This window comes from Chelmon rostratus, chromosome 21 (genome assembly GCF_017976325.1).
Source record: "Chelmon rostratus isolate fCheRos1 chromosome 21, fCheRos1.pri, whole genome shotgun sequence".
Classification (NCBI taxonomy): Eukaryota; Metazoa; Chordata; class Actinopteri; order Chaetodontiformes; family Chaetodontidae; genus Chelmon; species Chelmon rostratus.
In genome coordinates, this window is record NC_055678.1 from 18824366 (window position 1) to 18846915 (window position 22550).

The 22550-nt window shown below is 45.1% G+C and overlaps 1 protein-coding gene across 1 annotated transcript in view; it reads right to left on the reverse strand.

Moving 5' to 3' along the window:
* The window catches only part of ca10a (carbonic anhydrase Xa), a 203972-nt gene that overhangs the window by 166506 nt on the left and 14916 nt on the right, over positions 1-22550 (reverse strand). The window contains exon 2 of the mRNA XM_041963175.1: positions 12115-12189. Coding sequence (XP_041819109.1) covers positions 12115-12189 — 75 coding nt within the window. The remainder of the gene's footprint in view (positions 1-12114; positions 12190-22550) is intronic.

The window sequence follows — 22550 nt, forward strand, 5'->3', positions numbered from 1 at the left end:
AGGTTGGAGTGAAAGTACAGACTAACACAGACAGCCAGTTTGGGCTGAGCATATCTTAAGTGATCGGCGCAGATCAAAAGAAGGAGCGAGTGAAAAGAAAGTTTTCCTCTCGTCGGTGGAAGTTGGAGGCCGGCGGTGCTTACAGAGGCTGGGTGATTGACAGGCAGCCACAGATTCACATTGACCTGTGGAATTGAAGGATTTAAAGGAGGTGAGGAGAGTGTCTGCACCCATCATCACAGGGCTACTGTCAACCGCAAGGAATATTTTTCAATTTCTAACAGATTTTTTTTTTGCTTTGTGTGGCTCTTTAAGAAAATCCCCCCACCCCTCCATCCAACCTTCAACTCTATTCATCCCGCCGCTCTCTTTCTCTTAACCTCCACTCGGCTGCCTCTGCTTTCATCTCCTTGCTTGGTCTAACTCAGACCTGACTTCTCTCCTCACAAAACCCCTCTTCAACCCTTCCATGCCCATCTACCATCTTCCCCGTCCTCTCATCTCCTTTCTTTCATCTTCCCTCTCCTCCTCCCCTCTTCTCTTTTCCTTCTCTGCTGTCATTTCTCCTTCTCTCTTGCTTTGACTGTGCCTCCCACTAACATTGTCTTCTTTTATGTCCTTATCTCTTGTATTCCTTTCACTTATATACGATATTTCCTTTCCCTATTTTGTCCTCCACCATCTCATTTATCTCTTCTTCTTTCTTTCCTTTCCCTCTCATGTCCTCCTTTAATCTGTTTGATTTTCCTCCCCATTTTATCTCTTCTCGTGTCCTGTTTCCTCCTTTCATGAGAATTCCTTCCTTTCCTTTTCTTTATGTTCCCTTTATTTCTCTCTCCTCCTATTTTCTTTCCTTTTCTCCTCTGATCTTTTCATCTGTGTCCTGTCCTCCTCTCCTCTTTTTATCTCTTTCCTTTCCCTCTCTCCTCTCCTGTCTCCTTCTCTCACGTTCCCTCCTCTCCTCTCCTCTCCTCTCCTCTCCTCTCCTCTCCTCATCCTTCCCCTCTCCTCTCCCCTCCTTCCTCCCTCTCTCCCTGCTGTCAGTCAGTCGAGGGTAAATAAAGGGGAGGTTATGAGGGCCATCCTGTCTGAACCCCATCCATCACACTGCCACTTAATACCCACAGCTGTCACTGTGTGTACACAAATGTGTGCCTTCGTGCATGTGTGTGTTGTCCAGCCAGCTAGAGTGTGTGCGCACAGGATCACATCAGAAATTGACAGACGGTTACCAAAAATGTGAACACTGACGAAACAGCAGCCCCACATGTTTTCCTCCTTTCTGCTACAATTGTTGGAATTATTTTCTGCTGTGTGTGTGCGTGTGTGTGTGTGTGTGTGTGTGTGTGTGAGAACAGCTGAGGAGCTCCAGAGTTCCTTGGCTCAGTGTAAGTACACTGAAATGGGGTTTTGGAGGGTAAAATGAATGCATTTCTCCTCTTTTCCTTTCATCTATTCTTATTCTCTTTTCCTTTCCTGTCCTCCTCTCATCTGTTTTCCGCTCCGTCTGAAACGCATGGGTTCCTGCTCAGCTATGATCGGGGGTTTAGTACAAAAAAATCGCCACGCATGATGAACAGCAGAGATTCGGGGCTTTGTTGAAAACATTCAGGGCTTAAGCTCCGTAAGCTCGCCCCTGGCGGGAGTCTGTGATACGAGCGCTGAAACAGGTTTAATCATTCCTCCTGTTTACACTGGCCATTAAAAGATGCCTTCCTACAGCATTTTCAGAGTACGTGGGACAAAATCCACAGTCCCGGCTATGAGCAAAAATGCGGCCCCGTGTTTATCTGAGGCTAATGTGTTTATGTTGTTACATCCCTGCACTGAGGCTCAACAGGAAACACAAAAAGGAAATTTGACATGAAAACTCAAGACGTCAACTTGATTTGATAAACTCAGACTGCTGCAGCATCATATTGGCTTTAGAATGCATTTTTAAACAAAACCGGGACCGTGGGCATCACAGACACTGTAAGTGCATTAGGAATACGCCCCTTAATGTCCAGTATGAACAGGAGGGATGATTACAGCTAGCAAACCCTCTTTCAATGTACATACAGGCAACTGACTATTGATTTTAAGGCAGACTTGAAAAACTGTGAGCCATCATGAGTTAAAAAAACAACCCAGACTAATGACATTAATTTACATGTCGCTCAACAATGGAACTGGATGTAAATTTGAGCTGTTAAGTTGTCCAATAGGAACATAATTCCCAGGGAGAGTTTTTAGTGCTACGATTACACAGCCACACAGGTGCAAACCAGATTTCTTTTCTGTATGTGGGAACTGTGCAACCTTTGCAAGCAACAGCCTTCTCCTCATGAATTTACAACTACCTTCAGTACAGTAGCTTAGTTCAGTTAATCAAAAAAGAGCACAAATGTAACAAAATCTACACTTAAGGAAACATAACCAATAATGAATAAAAAGAGCTTCAGACACCGTGGTGGATACAGCATGCATCATACATCAGTCTGTCTATGTACACTGTCCCTGTGCGTCAAATTATGAGGTGAGTTATGTTAATGTTTTTCTATTTTTCTATCTGAAATCATTTTCACTGTGTTTAGTTGCAAATTAAGTTGTATTTAAATCTCAATCAAGAGGATCAACTGAAAGAAGTAAAGACAATTGTTTATCATACAGATGATATGTGAAATTAGACTCTACAGGGAGACTCTTTGTAATCGTGGGCATCGCCTTGAACAGCAGCCAAGTAAATCCACCAGTGGAGTGCAGACACAAGTGGTGGTGGTGGTGGTGGCCGATGACTCTGCTGAGGCTGGGCGGTGATGGGGAGGTGGAGGCGTGCATGTAACTGCAGCATGAACGCACTAAGGCGGAGAGAATCATATTTAAAAAGACAGCAGCGAGATGATAGGTTGAGAATGAAGGTGTGTCGCTGCGCTATTGGATAGATGTGACCAGGTGGTGAGGACACTGACAGCCCCAGACAATGACTGCCAGGAAATTATGAATGGGCAAGCGTGAGAGCAGATAAACCACAGGCTTGAACATGCAGAAGAACAGTCTTCATGACTGAACTTTAGCTAGAGCTTCTTTGCCATTTTCATCAGATTGTATGAACTCAGATTACAAAATATCATGTGCTAATGTACGTGAGCCGGGGAAAACTTTGGAGCACAACAACACAGCGGTACAGCTAATTTGCGATTAGTGAGAGAAGAAGTGCAACTGCAGTCTGGAGTTCAGAGAAGCCGAGTGAGTGTTTCATTGGATGTACAATGCTGGCACACACACTGAGTAAAATCCTGCCTCAGAAAAAGGACTGGAGCCACAATATCCAGGAAGATCCTTTCCTCTTTTCACATTTTTAAAATGTGTCAAGCCCAAGTGTTACCCGTTCCATTCGTGGATACCTCAACACTAACCTGCAGAGAGGAAAAAGACTGGGATGGTGCTGCTGTCTACCAAAGTGGAAAAACAGTGCAGCGGCATATCAGCGCAGAAGGTAATATTTCACTGTGATAGGTAGGAGAAATTTTTCCTGCGACTGTCATCTCCACTGGGGCCAAATCTGTTTAGTTAGATGCTCCAGGCCCATCAAACAGCCTCTGGTGTGCAGTGCTGGCTGTCAGAAAGCATCACCCGCACTCTGTAGGCACTGATCCCACCACTGGGAGACCTCGTCTCATCAGGCCTGCCCCCACGCCACAGCAGCTTCCGCAGTCTTATTTCCAGCTCCAGTGCAGCGCCTGGCGTCGGTACACTCGAAACAAGCTGGCGATGTGCGATTGAATATCTATCTTCCTCCCAGAAACCTGCTGGTGGTAAATTGTGCGTGGCCCCGCCGGTGGTGTCTGTGCATTTAATTGGTTTTCGATCAGCGATTGTCACTTGAAGAAGAGTTCGCTACCGGCCAGACACGTTCAAAGGACCTGCCAATTAGCCTCCTCAACTGATTCACGGAGGTGCTTTGCTGGAGTATTAAAAAAAAATAATAATGAAGAGGATTTTTCACAACACTGCTTTTTGGACTTTACAACTGGTGGCTAAAATTCTATAAATGGTGCTCGGCTCTTGTGGGATGTAAAATAAAATGTTAATCAGCTCACAAGCCCGCAAGAAAAACAGCAGCCGCCTGTTTGATTGCTGGAAACAAAAGTGTCGATCAAACAAGAGCGTGAGGAGGGGAAAACACGGGATTAAATGAAATTGTGGCGCCAAGAAGCTGTGACAAAACGCTCTGACGGGGGGTTGAGGGCCTCGGAAAACCGAGCATCAGATGTGGAGATGTACGATAAGGTTCAATGATTAGATCGGACGCTCGCACATTCAAGATCAAGAGCTGTCCTCCACGCTTTGTTCACGGCGGAGCGCGGTAATCCTAACTAGAGCACTGCAGCACATTACTCAACACTTGTGCCAACAGGTTTCATCCCATTGAAATCAGCAGAGTGGCTGACATAACAGCCGGGCTCCAAATTCAGCAAATGCATCTTTTAAAGGGTCATTTCACCCAAATTACCCCCAAAACCTAAATTTCATGGCTTACATCTCTGACGAGAGCTGGTTTTATTTGCCTGGGTTTTCTGTCTCTTGGCCGCCTCTCAACCAAATTGAGATGAACTAAATGCCATTTGTGGTGCACACAGCATTGCAAAAATCAGCAGTGTTGTATCTCTGCATAAAGAGTGTTCTGTCTGCATACTCGACATTCTCAACAGGGTTTTTGGCACTACTTTCTGCCACAGTAATAGTCCCTATGAAAAGAACTGATAATGTGTTCTGTGGATGGGCCAGGGTCGTAAGTACATTGGGTGTCATGCAAGAACATTTCTGCATTTTTATCCTAATCCTCTCTTTATGTGACGCCAGCTCCTACGAGTGTTCCAACTATCTTCACTGGACAGGGGTTGTCGTGAGATGCTTGTTTCAGCACGATGGATGCCATCTGTTCATGAGGAGACGCACGCTTGTGAGATTTCATTACTGGCAAATCAGAGCCCCCAAATTCTAGCCCGTCATCACCAGAAAAAACGGCCGTTGTAGGTTGCCTGTGGTCGTCTTTAGTAACATTTTCTGAGCATAAGCAAACTATGTTACAAAATGTTAACATGGTGATGATGAAGGTCCGCCTTTGTCATGTTGGCCTATCACCATCTCCAACGGCGGCACATGTCGCTTTGGGAGTCGTTGGCAATCGACCCATTCAGTGGTTTAGGTATTAGGACGTGTGGCAAATTCCTATATGAGCCTGTTCGACTGTGGAAATGTTTCATTCATAAAAATGTCCGGTAAGATTAAAAGGAGAACTTCAGACCACTTTAAAAAGGCTAACGAAATGAGAGCAAATGTCGGCAGGCGCACTGGGGGCCTAAAACAACTTGAAAATATTAACAAGTTGCCAACGATGTGCCATATCATATCTGTGCTGTGGCAGAAATAAAAAGGGAATGGTTTGACATGGTGTTAGATGCCTTAAAAGGTATTACAAAATCAGAGCTGTCCACAACTTACCGGAGGCAGTGAAGGGGACGTGAGAGTCACAGGGATGGATGGCAATGTCTCGTCGTGTCTGTTAGTCTGCTTTGTTCACAGGCGTCATGTCTCGTCATGCACTTCCTGTTTTATTGTGAAACCTAACTCTCCTCTCGCTTCAGACCATTGACTTCCCGGTGTCCTTCCTGCCTGTCTGATTGTCAACCCCGCCCTTTTTTCCACCTGTTCCTTGTTACCTTGTGTATATATAGTCTGCGTCTCCCTTCGTCCTGTGCCGGATTGTCTTATATGCCACGTCCTGTGAACCAGCCAGTGCTTTGCCTTACTAAAAGATAACTATTGAAAATCTTGCTTTGCCTAGAAATACCCAGAGTCCTTTTTGCTACCTTGTTAAGATCCTTGCGCCTTTTTGTTACCATTGAAAAAACCTGATTTATATTTGGATTTTTAAAACTAGCCTACGTGCACTACCTCCTTTGTTCCTGTGTTTTGTGTCTTGAGCTCCAGAGCTTGTCACATTATATTGAATCACATTCTTATTATATATGACATTATTATCCTGAGCCTAAGAGGCAGCTGTTGGAGTGGGAAAATGTTCCAGCCACTACTAAACTGAAAAGCTGTCATGTACAAATACTAATTGAAAAATAAACGAAAATTAGGAATTAATTTTATTAAGTTATGTTAATTTATTTTTGTTGATTTCAGCATTATATTACATGTACAGGTACGAGTGCCATGACTGCGGACAGAGGAGTAGCTATTGAATTTTGACTTCCACTTACAGCACTTCCACTGCACTGGGGCAGAGGCAGAAATCACAGAGACAGGCACAGTATCTCATAAAGCCACAACCACTATCTGCCAACACCCAACAGTAAATGTCATAACTGGTTCGTCATTCGGGTGAATCAGCCATTTCACTGAACTGACTGTATTTCGTAAATTGCCATGAAAACAGTTGTAAATTCCAATTATTTTGAGTTATGAAAGAGCTTTAATTTGCTCGAAATTAGCCTAATTATTGGATGTGTAACAATGACTAATAGAATTATAAGCATCACTCATCCATGATTATTTCCACGCATACAGTATTAGTGGGGAGTTAAACATTTTAATCCTAAATGAACACCAGCAAAGTCTCCTAATGTGGGTCCCTGGGACGAATCTTATCAAACGGAGGGCTGTGGCTGTGATGTCTGTGATGTCTGTGTATGTGTTTGAAAGCCACGATTCCACTGTAACACCATTGGCTCCATAAAAGCATCCTCGTGTCAGTCTCTCTGAGCACTCCCATCACTCTCTGCCCTGCAGTTACCCTCTCTGTAGCTTCTCCCTCTCCTCCCCTGCCGCCCCACCACCAGCACCACCACCATCATCCCCCACAGCTCTGTCATAAGCCCCGGGTGGAAGCTAACACAGGGAAAGCCCTGCTGCTGCAGCCACAGCGCTGATGCCCCATTACATTTCCCCAAATGGGAGACTAGCAGCAGGATTATGACCACACAGAGGGACAAATGTACCCAAACCCTAAGTTCTGTTGGCACACAGAGGCCATCAGATGGCTCATATGGGAGGAGGGAGCTGGCAGCGGGAAGAACATAGCAGGGCTGTGACAATCTTAACTCAGGCTCTGCTTACTTATGAAGGCCCTGTGGTACGGTCAAAAGCTCTTCGAAATGTGAGTAAGCGGACCTTGAATTGAAACCGTTTTCTCTGCTGCTGTTTCCAGCTGTCAGGCTCGACCCAGCAGGAGCTCAGAGCACATTCTACAATCAAAGACTAACACCTACAACGGTTTGCGCACCGGTGCCAGCATTTTCTGGACCCAATACGCTTCAATCTGTCTAGTTTCATGCCAACAGGATAAATAATGAAATAAATGATGCAGTATTTTCCCACCAGAATTTCATTCCTGGCAGCGAGAATAAGATCCTGTAAAAGCGTGTGGACGTAAAGAGATGTTTCAGCCCTTCAGTGTATTTGCATGCTAGCTCATATTGAAATGATTCAACTGGTGGTTTTTATTGTGAAGCGGTCACAATAAAAGGTTATTACTGATGATAACCATTCATCAAACCAAAAATAATAAATAAATAAAAAAATTCAGACTACTATTCAAACTAACAAAGAATTCCCAACAAAACAAAATGAGGAAGGGTGTAAGAAAGAGTCTAAAATCACATCAACCAGCAGTCCTCCCTGGTACACCCTCATCTAAATACAGCCAGACTCCCTTCTCCCACTGTACATAACGCCATCTGCAGCAGGCAAACATTCAGAAATGTGACAATATCATTCCTTTAAGAAATGCACACACAGCCCGAGGCACTCAGAGGCTCTCCATCTATAAGCCAACCTTTCTATCTCGTCTCAGCCTATCTCGTCTCCATCACACGAGGGCCCTGCAACGCATGCAGACGACAATGAACACAGACAGGCAATCAGCAAAAGACAGTGACATAAAAATAAATAGCCGGGTCACTTATACTGACCGGTTTCTGCCATTATTCTCCATGCATCACCTTGCATGGTCAGACTTCTATGCTAGAAGAGCCAATGTGCAGGCCGCTAAACTTTCAACTCAACAGACCCAGAGAGGCGGAGGGTCAGGATATGAATGAGGCTTCACATGGCCGATACTGATCCAGCTCCGGATCCTGTACATGAGCTCAGGACATGTCTCGGTGTATAACATGCAGAAAATGCACCTTTTTTAAATCTGTATTGGTAATGTTGTTGCATCAAATACCTCTGGGGCATCACTGTGGCAGCTCATGAGCCTGCTCCATTCTATTTTTATGCCTTTGACATTTTAATAGGTTTAAACAGTCTTTTAAAACGCAGCAGGCAGTTGTAAGTTAGGGAAAATTCGATAATTTCTTTGTGTATTTGCACTGCAACGTTAATTAAAGTTCAGTTGAATTATAAAATCATACACCAGACACAAACTAATGAATTATAATTAAAATTAAATAAATCACATGTCGCGTGTGCTTCCAGTAAACTGCAGCGAAATGAATGAAGAAGTACACACTTCTACGACCTGATGCTGGAATCAGCGCGGTTGTGCGGGAGGAAGAAGCCCAGCGGCGGATGAACCTGAGAAGAGATTGCACACCTTTTTAACCCTGACCGCGAAAGTTAAGACGCGGCTGCGGAAGAGGAGGTGAGAGCGAAGGGGAAACTGACGCAGCACTCCGAGTTATATCTGACCTTTCCCAAATTTAAAGCTAAATGAGAGAGTTCAGAAAGGTTACGCAATATTCCAAAGGTCAGCCACAGGGACACAGGCCTGAGAGCACGATTACATTTGATTTGCTAACCTTGGGGCGCAAATGTTCTCAGACGGCGGGCGGCAGTTTTCGACCTAGATGTTTCGGGGAAGAGAAATGGGCCGTTAACAGGAGAAAAGAGGCGGAGGCGGCTCGGAGCTCTGATAGCGCTCCTGTACCCGGGCTGAGCAGGGCCCTACAACGAGATTATTGCTTTTCCCAGAGAGGGACAAGAATCGTTGCCATTTCCATTCCTGCAATATTATTTTGTCTGCCAGTCAAATACGTAAATTGCAACTTTTGTTAAGAACCAGTGTAACTGGCAGATGATAAAATATTTAAAAACTAGCCCCGGCAGCCCTCTCCTGAGTCGTTACACTGATCATTTCTAATAAGCAATATATGAAATAGCTGAAGTGCAGATGGGGAAAAGTTGCATAATACTCACTGTAGTGGATTACTGCTCTAAGGGAGTATATTATTGCTCTGAAATGAGCAACTGTTATAATACTTTTGTGAATGATGTGCACCTATGTGCATATCACATAATGTTCAATTTCCAATGAAATCTTCTATCACCACTCACTGTCCACGTACGCAGAGTACAATGAGACCACGTTCCATCAACATTATTTCTCTGTGCATCGTTAAAGGGGGCTTCATTTGCAGTGAAAAGCCTTCCTTTCCCTTTTATGTCCCCGCTATGAAATCCTGCCGGCTGCAAGAACGAGGTAACCAGGGTTGAGGATTCTCTGCACGGCCACAGGAGGATCATGAACAGTGTTTAACTGCTCCAGCTGTTGTACGGCGGTTAGTAAAGCAAGTGGGCCGTGGAGAACGGCCCGAAGAGATAGCTGAGATGCAAACGGGGCAGCAAACCGCCAAGTGGTTGGCACCAGAGGGAAGGACAAACAGGCATTTATTTATGTATGTATGCCTGGACATGCGGGGGGAAGCCGAGCTGTTTGCTTTGGGAAACATACGTCCGTATCCACCGCGTGCACACCGCAACGCCGCCCTACCTCGCTGTGTTACATCGCATCTGTGCTTTTATCCCCCGAGGCCCTTCCCCCAACCTCAGTCTTCACAACAATATGCCAAGTTTCATCCTCAGCCCTTATTTGAAATGTCAAGACTCACTGAGAAACATTCATGTCAAAATATATTTGGCCAAAGCCGGGCTCTACCTGGCGGAAACTGCATACGGCTGAACATCCAAACGATGTGGAGGCGTCTTCAGACTGGCTGTATTGAAGTCAATGAGGAAACACTGGTTTTTGATGGAGGTTTAACAGCTAAATCCATCCCTCTAATGTGTGTCTTGGTGGGGATTATGAAAATGAGAGTTCCATTAAGAAGGTATGTAGACTTAAGACAGGTGTGCTGGCCTGAATTTGAAAGGTCTCAGGGTGAACGCTGTCAACACACTGACGGCTTCTGATTTCTCTCCCCACATTGCGGCTCTGCCCACATCTGAATTCACCATATTTGAAAAGCACCATAAATGACACCCCCACAAGTTGTGAACCGGTGTGCCTCCGTTCAGATTTCTAGCTGCGCTTTCCAAGACATTATATGCATATTTTCCATGATTTGTGGCCACTGAAGAAGCGAGCACCCTGTCCTAAGCAGATTCACCTTGTTTGCCTTGGCCCCGTCAGCAAGTGTCAAACCAGACCTTAAAAGCAAAATCCAACGCACTCCCAAACAGCAGTTGGTGAGCACTCTGTGCACAAAAAGCCTGATTTATCCGAAAAGGCTGAACCCTTTTATGGCCTTTTATTTTTTGAAGCCTGTCACCAGGCAGTCCTGTAAAACCCTGGATAATGTGCAATGACAAAGGGTTTGCTTTGCATCGCTTTATGAAATATCTGCATGTGACAGCTGCCGCACAGTTAAAATTAGCCAAAGGTTAAAGTTAGGGAAAGATCATCATTAACTCATGCTACATGCCCATCCACCCCCCTGACCTCCACACCCTTACCTGCTGCTTCACTTCTTAAAGCGCGCCCAGCTTCCTGCATTCGCACTGAACGTGGATGTTAATCATGAGGCGCAGACTTGTCCAATACAGATGCAGACCTGGTCTTTCACCAAATGCACATGCATGCACAGTTTGCAAGCAGCAAAGGATAAAACTGGATGAAGAGCATTGCTTAAAGCTTACTACTCCCAAAAAGGCAGCTAGCATTTTCAATGAACAAGTAAAAATACTTGCATGGAAGCAGCTGCAATTCAAAAAAGCTCCAAATATCACTAAAAGTACTGATGACAACAGACTTTTCATCCTCAAGGTTTCTGGGACTGATGTCATCTCGTCGTGCCCCTCTTGTCCTTCAGTGGTTTAATGGCACCCGGCTGCAGTATTAAGAGCCACCGCCTGTTTAGCTCAAACAAACTCCTAAAATTCACACACTCGTGGTGGCTGGCATTCATCTGCATTTTCTTTTGCTGATTTTTTGGAAATCCGGTTGAAATATGTGCCACATTCGGGTGGAAAACTAAAATAAAAATAAAAAAAATAAAAAAAAAATGCATTTCCCAGGACAGGACTGGAGTGCGGTGTTGCATTACCAAGGGAATTCAGAGATACACAATTTTACTCCTCCTTTCTTCTCTGTCGTGAAACTGGCACTCCAGCTTCAAAGCCTAGTGCAAAATCAGGGCAGTGTGCTCCGCTATGATTCAGGCAGCTACAGTTTATTGGAAGCAGCGGCTTGCTTTGTGTATCTTTGCGACTTGCTCATCTGGGGTGAAAGCTGTTATGGTCGACCTTACAGTTGAGAGTATTGTCTGAATCTTCAGAGAGCAGCTCTGAGCCTAATCTTCACCTCTCATTGTCACTTGATACTAGAGATTCACTTCCTCACTTCTATCCTTAAAGCTAGCCTCCACGCTTCCAGAAGCGAGCACCAGCAAATTGTCCCCTTTTTGAATTTTTCTAATTGCTCCATCCACATGCAGACAACAGGTCCTCGCAAGCACAGGCGCTACCTGGCGCTGACACACTCATACACGCAGCCACCCGCGGGCTTTATCAAAAGCACCTCGGCTCAGCAGAAAAACACAATCTCCGGAAAATAATTGGCCTGACATGCAGATACGCAACATGATGGAAAAGGTGGAGGGAACAGTGAGCTGCTGTCAATCAGTCAGGGGGAAAAAGCGTCACCTGTGCGGGAAGGGCAATGAGGTCTTGTCAGAGTGAGGAAATAAAACTATTGCCAATGGCAAGGTGGCCCGATGTTATCTTAAAGATGTGATAAGTTCAGGATCAAGCACGCGCTGTGGTTAAAGTGTGTGCAGGAGCATCAGTATTCTGTGGGAAACTTCCATGCATCAAAATGCTGCATACGGTTTTGAGGCTTACCTGGAACAAAGCTCCCCTGCACCACCTCCTTGTACGCCCACCATCCCTCGTGAATTTTCGGCGGATTCGGCTGCGCTGTGAGGCGGGGAGAAGAAACACAGGAACAGGGACATCAATCACTTCCATCTGAAATTCAGACAAGAAAGCAAAAACACGGTCCGGCCGCGTTCGGATGCTCCCCGGCAGCTGAAACCGCCCTCATCATTCCCAGACGCCCCGCTAACCTTCTCAGCAAGATGCCTCGACAAATAGACTCCCTGGAGACGGCCTCGGAGCAAACAGGCCTCCAATCTAACCTCTCGTTTCGGTCCAAACGCACACACACACACACACACACAAACACACATAAGCAAACTCCCTCATGCGAGGTGATGACTCCCTCTGTGTTAGTATGGAAATGCATTCTGTCATGTTGCGTGAGCTGTGGAAGAAAGCCCCAGATTAGAGCAGGGTGGTACTGTATAATTGAGGTGACTAAGTAAAGGTCTCAGTACAAAGAAAGAGTTGTGACCGAGAATTACCCGCCGAGCCTTTGGGATATTGCTTTTTACACCTCAACTTTTTTTCCGTTCCCGTTCGTTCACCGAACGCGCAAAGCGGAGCTTAATTGAGGGTCTGGAGGTTGCCCCGCTTGTCTTTAATGGAAGTTGAGGTGGCCAAACAATCCTTCTCCCTCTGCTATCCCCTCCGAGCAGCCTTGCCGCAGTAACGCTGGAGAGCAGGTTCAATTTCAGAGGGGTGGGCCGGCTGGACACGGTCCAGAAAAGGTTATTTTCTCAGAGGGCAATCTCCTCTGCCACATGCCGAAAAGGGGGGAAAAACAGCAGTTGGCCTCCTGTTTGTCGACTTGGTTCTCAAAATGATAAATAGTTTTTTCCTTTTTTTGATGATAAATGAACTGGAAGCAAACACCAGCTCTGATTGGAGCGCGCCTAAATCAGCGCATTGGCCAAGCGAGCAACAGCAGTCAGTCAGCCTTTCCAAACCGTTAGAGGGAAGCTGGCCCCCTGCCCGGCACTGCTGGACCCCGACAAAACTCCCACAAACTGCAACACAACATCGTTTACACAGGTTTTATACAGTCCATTTTCCACAAAGTGCAGGAGTAAAAGAATCAGAAGCACTCTCTGCCATTACCATCCCATCTCTCACAATCTGTTTCCTCTGTTCCATCGAAAGAGCAGAACATGATTGATATCATGTTATAATTGCTGTGTGGAACACTTCAGACGCCGCGGCTGTAGAAGTCGTTGTGATGCTTTGGTGTAGTTATTATCGTAAAAAGAGTTGGGCCGAGTTGATTGGAATCTCTATCTGTCTTGGTAGAATTATTAGCGGAGTTGTTTCTCAAAATTAAAAACCGTCTCAGCCTACTGGGCAGACCGAACGCCTCGCCATTATTTTACATCTGCACTCTGAAAGCGGCGCCTTCGCCTTGTTTTTGGGTCGCAAGGAAACCTGTCTCGCTCTGCGAGGAAGTGGAGTGGATTTCTGCACACAGCAAACATTTGGACCAGGATCAGTTCATTTTAAATGGATTCGCTGCGACCAGTGAATTCATGAGGAGGTGAAGAGTTTGACTGGTGAGCTCTGACACAGTTGGGCAGTTGACCGATCGCAAATAACCATTTAGACAAAGAAAATCCATTTCTGCCGTATGTAACCCTAATGGTGTTAGCTCTAATTTAAGAAGTACTTCACTAATTACCTAACAGCAACATTAATATGGCACATTACTCTTTATATTACCATTACCGTCTGTCACTCATGTGCTCCATCAAAGGTGCCTTTCAACAGCTCCAAAGCTGCCGCATCCGTTCGTAGCATCTTCCCGAGTACTGAATCGGTTCAGAATGGAAAAGCAGACATTGCGGTTTAATGATCAGCCAGCCTGCCATTTGAAAGCAATTACCTCACATCAGCAGCTAGCTTAGCCCCACTGCCTGCACACAGCACTCCAGAAGAACTCAGAGAAGCTGCAGGGTTCACACGCCCTCTGACTCTGAATGAACCCTTAGCGAGCCCTGAATGCACAAAATGACACAAAATGCAAATCAAACAACTTTGCTTGAGAGCAGATTCCTGGGCAGAAGCCGTTCACCTCCCCACACCTCCAGCCACTCCAACCAGGTCATCATGCCAGTTCGTAGTTCAGTCTGTGTCACTACGTTTGTCCTTCGCAACCATCATCGTCGGCCCCTGCTGGTGCTGCACCTTCATACGTATGCGTATGAAGGTGTAGGTGACACACTAACACGCTGTCCTCCAGTTGATCAGTGGGTTGATTACACCCTGTGGCGTCGCACTGGGCACACTCCTATTCTCAGCTAACCAGCCAGAAGTGTTAATATCACGTTTAACTGGGAGGCCGACTATCATTCTGTTGTTAGCAGACTCCGGCCGGTAGAGAAATAAACAGCTGGAGGCAGCCGTGCACATTTGTGCCCCATCCATTACTGCATGCGAGCAAGAGAGAAGCACAAAACTGCAACTACGAATTGAAATCAATATCAGCCTCCGATCCATCTCCCGGCGAGACAGCGAACAAGCCTCGCTACCCAAAACGCCGAAGCAACAGAGCATCACACACTCAAGTCGAAGTCAGCACGTTACCGAAACACATTAGCCCGCTCTGTAAATGCCGCGATGCCCAACGCCGCCGCTGACGCCAAACCGGCCGTTCACTTCCTGTCAGTCTCATCATCAGCCGAACTCGCCACAGCCAGCGCTCAGACCCGGCAGCGGTGTTGAAGTCACCGAGCTTCAAACACCACCTACTCCATGCAGGATGCACAGATGAATTCCTCTGTGGCCTCGGCACCGAAGGCCGGCCGCGGCTGCCGCTGCTCTTTCTTATGCTAATTTATTGAACAGTGTTGCAGCTAACTGAACACAGCATGGCTGATGTTTCACTGTTCCGTACAGTTTATTTACATAGAGCTAACAATGCTGAATAGCAAATATCAATACAGCAAGAAATATAATGAGTGGTCAGAGTGACCAGTCGTATCCAGTGTTATTGGGTGTGTGTGTGTGTGTGTAAGTGGGAGCCCTTGGGATTCTAGCTACTGTAAGTAATAATATAAAGGAGATTTGGAGGCCTGTGGACATGATCCTCTTACAAGCTACCAACTACAATACAGATACAGTGCTCTCTCCCTTACACATGTGCACTGTGTGCAGCCTATAATAACACAGCTGCTGCCGCTGACCAAATAATAATAATCAAAAAGAATAAAAAAAAAACCTCATTGGATTGGCATGTCCACTCTCCCCGTTATTTCAGTCTAATTAGAGGGAAGGTGAAACAGTTTCATCACCATCAGTTTTAGACAAATTGCTGCTGAGATACTACAATGACAAATTACGTGAGGTAAATTGAACCTTTCGTGATCCCCGGGGGCTGGGGGTGGGGGGTGGGGGGAGCTGAGCTGGTGCAGCAGCTGCACAGCAGCGCTAATTACAACAAAATATATTATGAGGAAAGTGAAATTGAAAAATGTGACTATGTATGAATTACCCATTTATGCACAATGTAGCAAATAAGAAAAAAATGAATGTGATGCAGAGCATGACCATGAAAAAAAAAAAAAACATGATTAAAATCTATTAAAAACTGCTATTGTCATCTTTTGTCTGGAGTGTTCCAGTAATGGACAGACTTTTTGAAACTGTAGCAAACAATTAAGTTCAAATAAGAATATGCAATTTAAAGAATTAATTAAGAATGAATCAATTATACCGACACCAACATTAACTTGAAACTTTAATTCCTACTTATTTATTTCATCAGTTTATGTAATTACATTTTTTTTTTTCATTATTCTTAATTTGAGGGGAGCTTCACTGTATAAGATTGAGGCTTCTTGACCTGTAGCACCTGTTTAACTGTAGCTTTTTATATAAATATCAAATCAATATCATTAAAAACATTTGAAGCGAAAGACAATAAAATGATCATAGATTTAGAAAATCTGTCATTCATTTCCTTAATCTGTCTTTAAATGAGAATAAAAAGGCTTATAGTTTACATATTTGCTTTAACATCCACGTTTTATGGCTTCCTTTCATTTAAAGATGGGTGGGCGGTGTGCAGCCTAAAAATAACGTCCAGCCCACAGGGCAGCAACAGGAGCACTGATTGGCTAGTTGTTATGTATTAGCAGGAGTCATGTGTGGGCTCGAGTCTCTGAATGCATCATTGTAATTATTCCATTCATGTGTATTCTGTTTTTTATGCATTCAATGCAATATCAATTTCACGAAGCACGACAAATTGTGGTGACACACTCGAGACTCCAAATAATCGCGTAGGCTTCTGTCACTGCCGGATAGGAGGTGATAGCAACCGTTAGCCGATAGATGAGGCCGCATCACTTCCTGTGGCTCATCAGAGGAGAACAAGCGGGGAAGAAGCAGCAAAACGAGCGCTGTCCCATTTCTCACAATGTCTGGCTGTGGCCCCGAAACACATTTCCTGACATCAGCAGAAAGGAAATGCCTCCGATCTATAAAGGGAAATACAGATGAGACGCTGCGGGAGGTGGCGAACAGGGGGAGGGGTTGATGGATCGCCATTTTCCATTCCCAGAGCTGTTTAGATAGACACAGCACAACAACGGCATCATGCTTAAAGCATCAATTAAGTACTGTGTGATGTAAAAGGTGAGTGGAGTGCTCTCCACTTCAAATATTTTTCTGTATTTGTTAATATGACCTTTCCCCTCCCCTGAGATGACTATAGCTAGAAGCCCCTTCAGAACAACTCACAGCAAGTGGCTTGAAGGGGCAGGTTGCAAGTCTGAAACAAGTCCATTTTGGCAACTGTGAGAGTGCTCAGCTGTGTGCACGAAGCTGCACTCAGTCAGTATAAACACACACACGTGTTGATGCTGCTCGCTTTGAGTCAACTCTGAACAGACCTCAGAGCTGTCGCCATCGAACGTGTCTTCCTAAAAGGGAGCTGAGGGCTTTTCAGTTGCTCTCATCCACCGATGCCCCCTCGATTGATCGGCGTTCGTCAAAGGCGATCCAAGCATCGCGAGCTGCTCCGATGGAATTAAGCGGTACGCACTTCCTGTCTCTTTATGCGGTTTCCTCTGCCATCGAGCCCCATTGGGCATTTTTAACACCGAGTCATCACTGAGGGACTGTTGCTTGTATGTCTAAACGAGGCTGCTGTACAAATTTAATGTTTGCACCTTATTTCGCCGCTCGTTTTTATCAGTTTAACGTGCTCGCTGACAGAGACAGGTCTCAAACAAAGTTAAGTTCCTCTTGATGTCTGTCTGAAAAATTGCATTTTAGTGAAGGAATGTCTGGAAGATTGGTCTCTCGTGAAAAATGGGCCCGGAATGCATTTTGCTCACTATGGGGCGAAAGAATCGTCCATAATCTGCGCTCATGCTCATTTCTCCCAATGGAGTGAACAGACTCAGGGCCTGCAGCCGGTCAGTGGTGAAACCACGCCACACAGATACAGGAAATGACTCGTGGGTGCAGCCTAAATCCTCAGCACTTTTAGTTTGGAATATTTTTTGTAGCCTTTAGGTTTTGTGTCAACTGCTTCAAAAGAGCATTTATAGGAAAGATGCTGACATCTATCACATCTATGACATACGTCTCAGTAAAGCTCTAAATGTGGGTTAAGGATGCTGGTCGCTGTGTGTGTGTTCACAGCGTGGCGTCTCGGCGGTCAGCACAGTGAAGTGCGTGGAGTTTTCTCCAGGTGCTGCGGTTTACCCCCACCATCAGAAACCGGGGTTGACCAAGGCGATGACTTATTGACCCGGAGCTGGTTCCTGGGGCTCCTCACACGTCGGGTGGGCTAAATGCACAGAATGTATTACTCCACAGGGATCAATCAAGGATAACTTCACTTACACGCAGACAGGAAAGCAGGATGGTCGGAGAAGTCAGGTCACAACCAGAACACACGTTTATATTCACTAAAGTAACCGGGCGACGGTAATATGAATTTAATATAATATGAATATCAATACTGGCAAAAAATGTCAGCTCATGATCCACAAAAAACCCCAACTTCAATACATGCTGGTATTTTATATATATATATTTCCAACTACACATTCATGAGTCAAATAGGACTGATTTTTGAAAAGCCTCCTGTGAATAGAAATGTCAACGTCAATGACGTCCAGGTTTTCCACCAACACTTAAACGCCAGGAATCCTTCCAAAAGCAAATGTTATTAGATTCATGAAAACGCGTTTGAGGACGCGGTGAAAGACTCCCAACAGCACACAGTGAGAGGACAGGCTGTGCCTGAAACCTCTCAGCCGCAGAACTCGGCTTATCTGGGCTCAGAGAGGCTACTATCCTTTACCTTAGTGTGTGATTTTAGTTTGGGTGCTCGTTTTAGTGATGGCATCCCACTGCTCTGCTGCCACAGGAACCACCTGCGGAGTCTGTTCCATGCATATGGACTCTGTTATACAGTGCACTCATTTAAATGTATGCAAGGAGTGCGGTTTCTCCTGCAGAGGCCTGACCGAGCCCCCGACAACACACTGTCTATAATTGCAGTCATGGTACCAGGTACGCTCGCTTAATGCCATGAGACACCTGCGTGAGCTCGTCCCGGCGGGCCACAGAACAACGGCCAAGCATCGATGAGAGAGTCAGGAGGAAAAATCAATTATCTCCAAATTCCAGTGTTAAACCCGGTGTTACTGGGACGCCGCAGGTTCAGATTGCCATCTGTCAACTCTGTCTCGACTCTAAGTATAGAAACCCACAGACAGGCCGGGCTCGGCAGATGACAATCTGCTCTTCTTGTCAATTTTTTTTCTCCAAGGGACACATTTCAAGACTGCGACTGGACCCAATGTAAATGTGCACTTTGTGTTTCACAGCGTCAGCCCTCCTGTGCACTCCTGCAGCCTCTGCTGTCAGCTGACCCTAATCAAGCTGACCCTAATCAAAACGGCAGAAAATAAGGGAAAGTCTGGACAACAGCAACAAGATAACGTCTCTCGGTTGAAGAGAAGTCTGGGAATGAGCTGATTTGCACTGCAGACTGGTGCAGCTGACGTCTCTGGTTATCCAGTGAGCAGAGGTACAGAGTAGATTTCACAGACATCGTACTGAAGCACAGTTCTGCTCATTCTCTCTCCACTACAGTGTTACAGACACACTTTCCACATTTAACTGTAGCATCTTAACAGCTTTAGTTACTAGCTGCAGCTAATACCACATTTCAGTCTATATTTACCTTTTTTTCTTCCTCTCCGCTTCCTTACGTTTCCCACTTTCACTCCATCTTCCTTTCTTTCCTTCTTGCTTCCTTCTGTTCTCCTCCTCCTCACTTTCCTCTATGCTTCCTTTTCTAGTTGCATTAAAAGCATCAACAAATTCACCCTTCTTTCTTCCTTCTCTTGGTTACTTTTTTTCTTTCTTTTGTTCTTCCCTTGTCATTTCCTTCATCCTTCTGGCTTTACTTACTACCTGACTCTCTCTCAGTTGCTGTAAATACATCACTGCCATCACCTTTCTTTCCTGTCTCCTCGAAATCATGTTTACATACAACTAATTAGCAAAGGCAAATCCATTTTAAAGGAAATATAATGGTGACAGAATTATGTTTTGCACGAACATAATGAGGACCTGGCAAGTGGCAGAAATGTTAATACTGAACGTACGTTGACTGAGAGCAGACACTTCTTTCCCTAACCTCCATTAAAGTGCTGTAGTTGCCCAAACCTGACCACAGCAGGAACATTTCTCAGCACAACACAGGTGTGAATGCAAACCTCTTGTGTATAAACGTCATTTCTAGGAAGCAGGGTTGCTTTATGTTATCCTTCCCTCCCTCTCCTCCTCCTCCTCCTCCTATATCCTAACTCTTTCCCTTTTACTTTCCTACTTTATTCCCTTTTGTGCTTCAGTTCCTCTATTTGTATTTAGTTAAAGTTCTTTCCTTCCATTTTTCATCATTATTTCCTTCTGTCTTACCAGCCCTTTAGATTCTGCTTATTGCTTATTACATCTTTCTTTATTTCCTTGTTGCAGTCCTGAGTAATACCACTTCCATTACTTCCCTCCTTATTCTCTTCATTCATTTTGTGTTTCCTGCCTGTCATTCATTACTTCCTTATATCTTTCCAGATTACCTTCCTTCTTCTTTACCTCTGTCCTGTTTCGTTTCCTCCGTCTTGACTCCACCTATTACCTGTCTTTCCGTTGTTCCTTCCCTTTGTTTTTTCGTCCTCACTTTCCTTGTTGAACAGATCTGAGACTCTTCTCTTTCAAGCACTTTGGGAACTTTGGACTGCGAACCCTTTTACTAAAGCAGGATTTAGACTTGTAACACAGCATCCTCCATGTTGTTACTTGGACTTCATCTAAAGTCTAGAGTCCCGTATCTGCCTCTCGACTGATAAATACGCAGTTCAATGACTTCACAGAACCAGCCAAACCGAATTTAAAGTACAAGCACCACTGAGACAAACCCAGAACCGCTTGAGACGTCCTCCATTCATCACTCGGCTCCAAACAATGTGATGCTTTGCCGTCGTGTTGTTTTGAAACGAGAAGGCTCTTCTTAAGCCGTATGACGGATCTGGTTGGCCACAGCCTCTTACTGACCTGAATCCTATTTAGCACAGCACCAGCCTATTTCATCCTCATACTTGGGAGTCTGGCAGCCGGCCCCCGCTAACCTCCCATAAACCCAAAAGAGAGTGACTCCGTAAATAAACAGTTCATTTTCATATAATATCCAAACTCCGCCATTAATATTCATTGAAGGGCACAAGCAATCCCGAGGCCCAACCATGCAGAAAGAGAGGGGTATGGGGGGGAGTGACAGGGAGCAGGACAGGTACAGGACAGGCTCAGATAGAGAGAGAAGGGGAGGACGAGAGAAGAAGAAAGACAGATTGGAAAAGACACAGAAACAAAACTGAGTGGCGACGTGCGCCCATAAATGAAACTTGACCTTGCCAACAGCTGTGCTTACTGACTTATGAGACAATTATCTCTCACCAAGCTCCTATTGGTGCTTCTCTTTAATAGCCCCAGCTGTGTGTGTGTGTGTGTGTGTGACAGGGCATATTTGCCTCTGCGTCACAAAGTGAAAGATCTGGGCCCTGAAGACTGAATCAAACCAAACCAATTGGTTTCCCATCTAAAATGCAGAAGGCACTGTGCTCTCCCAGTACTCCTCTGTCTTCATGGCTCAGCAGGCACCAGTCACTCAGGCCAGAGGTTGCACCCAAGTGCAGCGCAAATTTTAAGCCAATTCAAAGGCAAATGCAAGATGATGCAGCTCCATCCTCTGCTGCACAGTTAGTGGGTCTACTTCTCCAGTCAGGTGAGGAGGCGGGCACAACAAGCACCAGTCAGACCTCAAACAGGGAAAAACGATGTGGAAAACACAGTGGAAATATGGCGTTTCTGTTTCTGCAAACTTGAGGAAGGTCACGGTCTTCTCATCTCTCCACACAGACGTGATGTTTCAGTCTGCTGGCCTTTTTCCGTCTCTTCGGTGGAGCGGAGGCTTTTTCGTGCGTCACGATTGGCTAAGTCTGTTATCGTGACACTCTGTCCCATTTTTCTTGTATCGATGCGGCAACCACACCGCCTCAGCCAAGTTTGAAAACCTTTTTTCGAATTCTTTTCCAATTTTCTGCATTTTTTTATGCCGCTCTGTGTAGGATTTGAACATTTCTGACTCTGGCACCTTTGGCAGCATCAAAAACACACTGTGGAAAAAAAGCCTGTACTGGGTATTTCTCATTTTTCTACAAGCAAAAACATGCCATCAGAATAATTTTCACTTTCATTAACCTCAAAAACACATGGGTCAGACAATATGGATTTTTTGTCTGAAGCTAAAATTTGCATCACAGGCAACAACAATGTTAGGATTTGGGGCGTGAGAGATATATGCTTTGTTTAGAGCTGCAATTAAGAGCTATTATTGATTAATCTAGCCATTTTTCATGTGTCTATAAAATAAAACTGCTTTTGTTTACTTTAATGTGGCCCAACCTTACTGGAGGAGCTCACTGCACTCATATATCCATCCAGGAATGGGCTACTTATAAATATCTCAAGTGGCAAATCATGAGCGAGTGTTAAATCCAGAGCTTAAAATTGCAGTTCGTATAATACCATCTGTGCTGCTCTGTCTGTGCTGTTCCTTTGGAAGCGACAGGGAAGAAAAACCTTTTTTTTCCACCTTAAGTTGGGTCTGAACTGCTAATTGAACTCCTTCTGACGTGCATTTTGCAGATTGATTTGAAACATATTTTGCAGGTGAGAGGCCTTAAAGAGTGGTATGTTTGGGGTTGTGTTTGCTTTGACTGACAGGTCTCTCACGTTTCAAAATGGAGAGGAGGCTCCCGTCTCTCTTTGCCCAAGTTTACTGGCTCCAAAACAAACGCTGACAAGATGGCAGCAGGTGTAAGCCT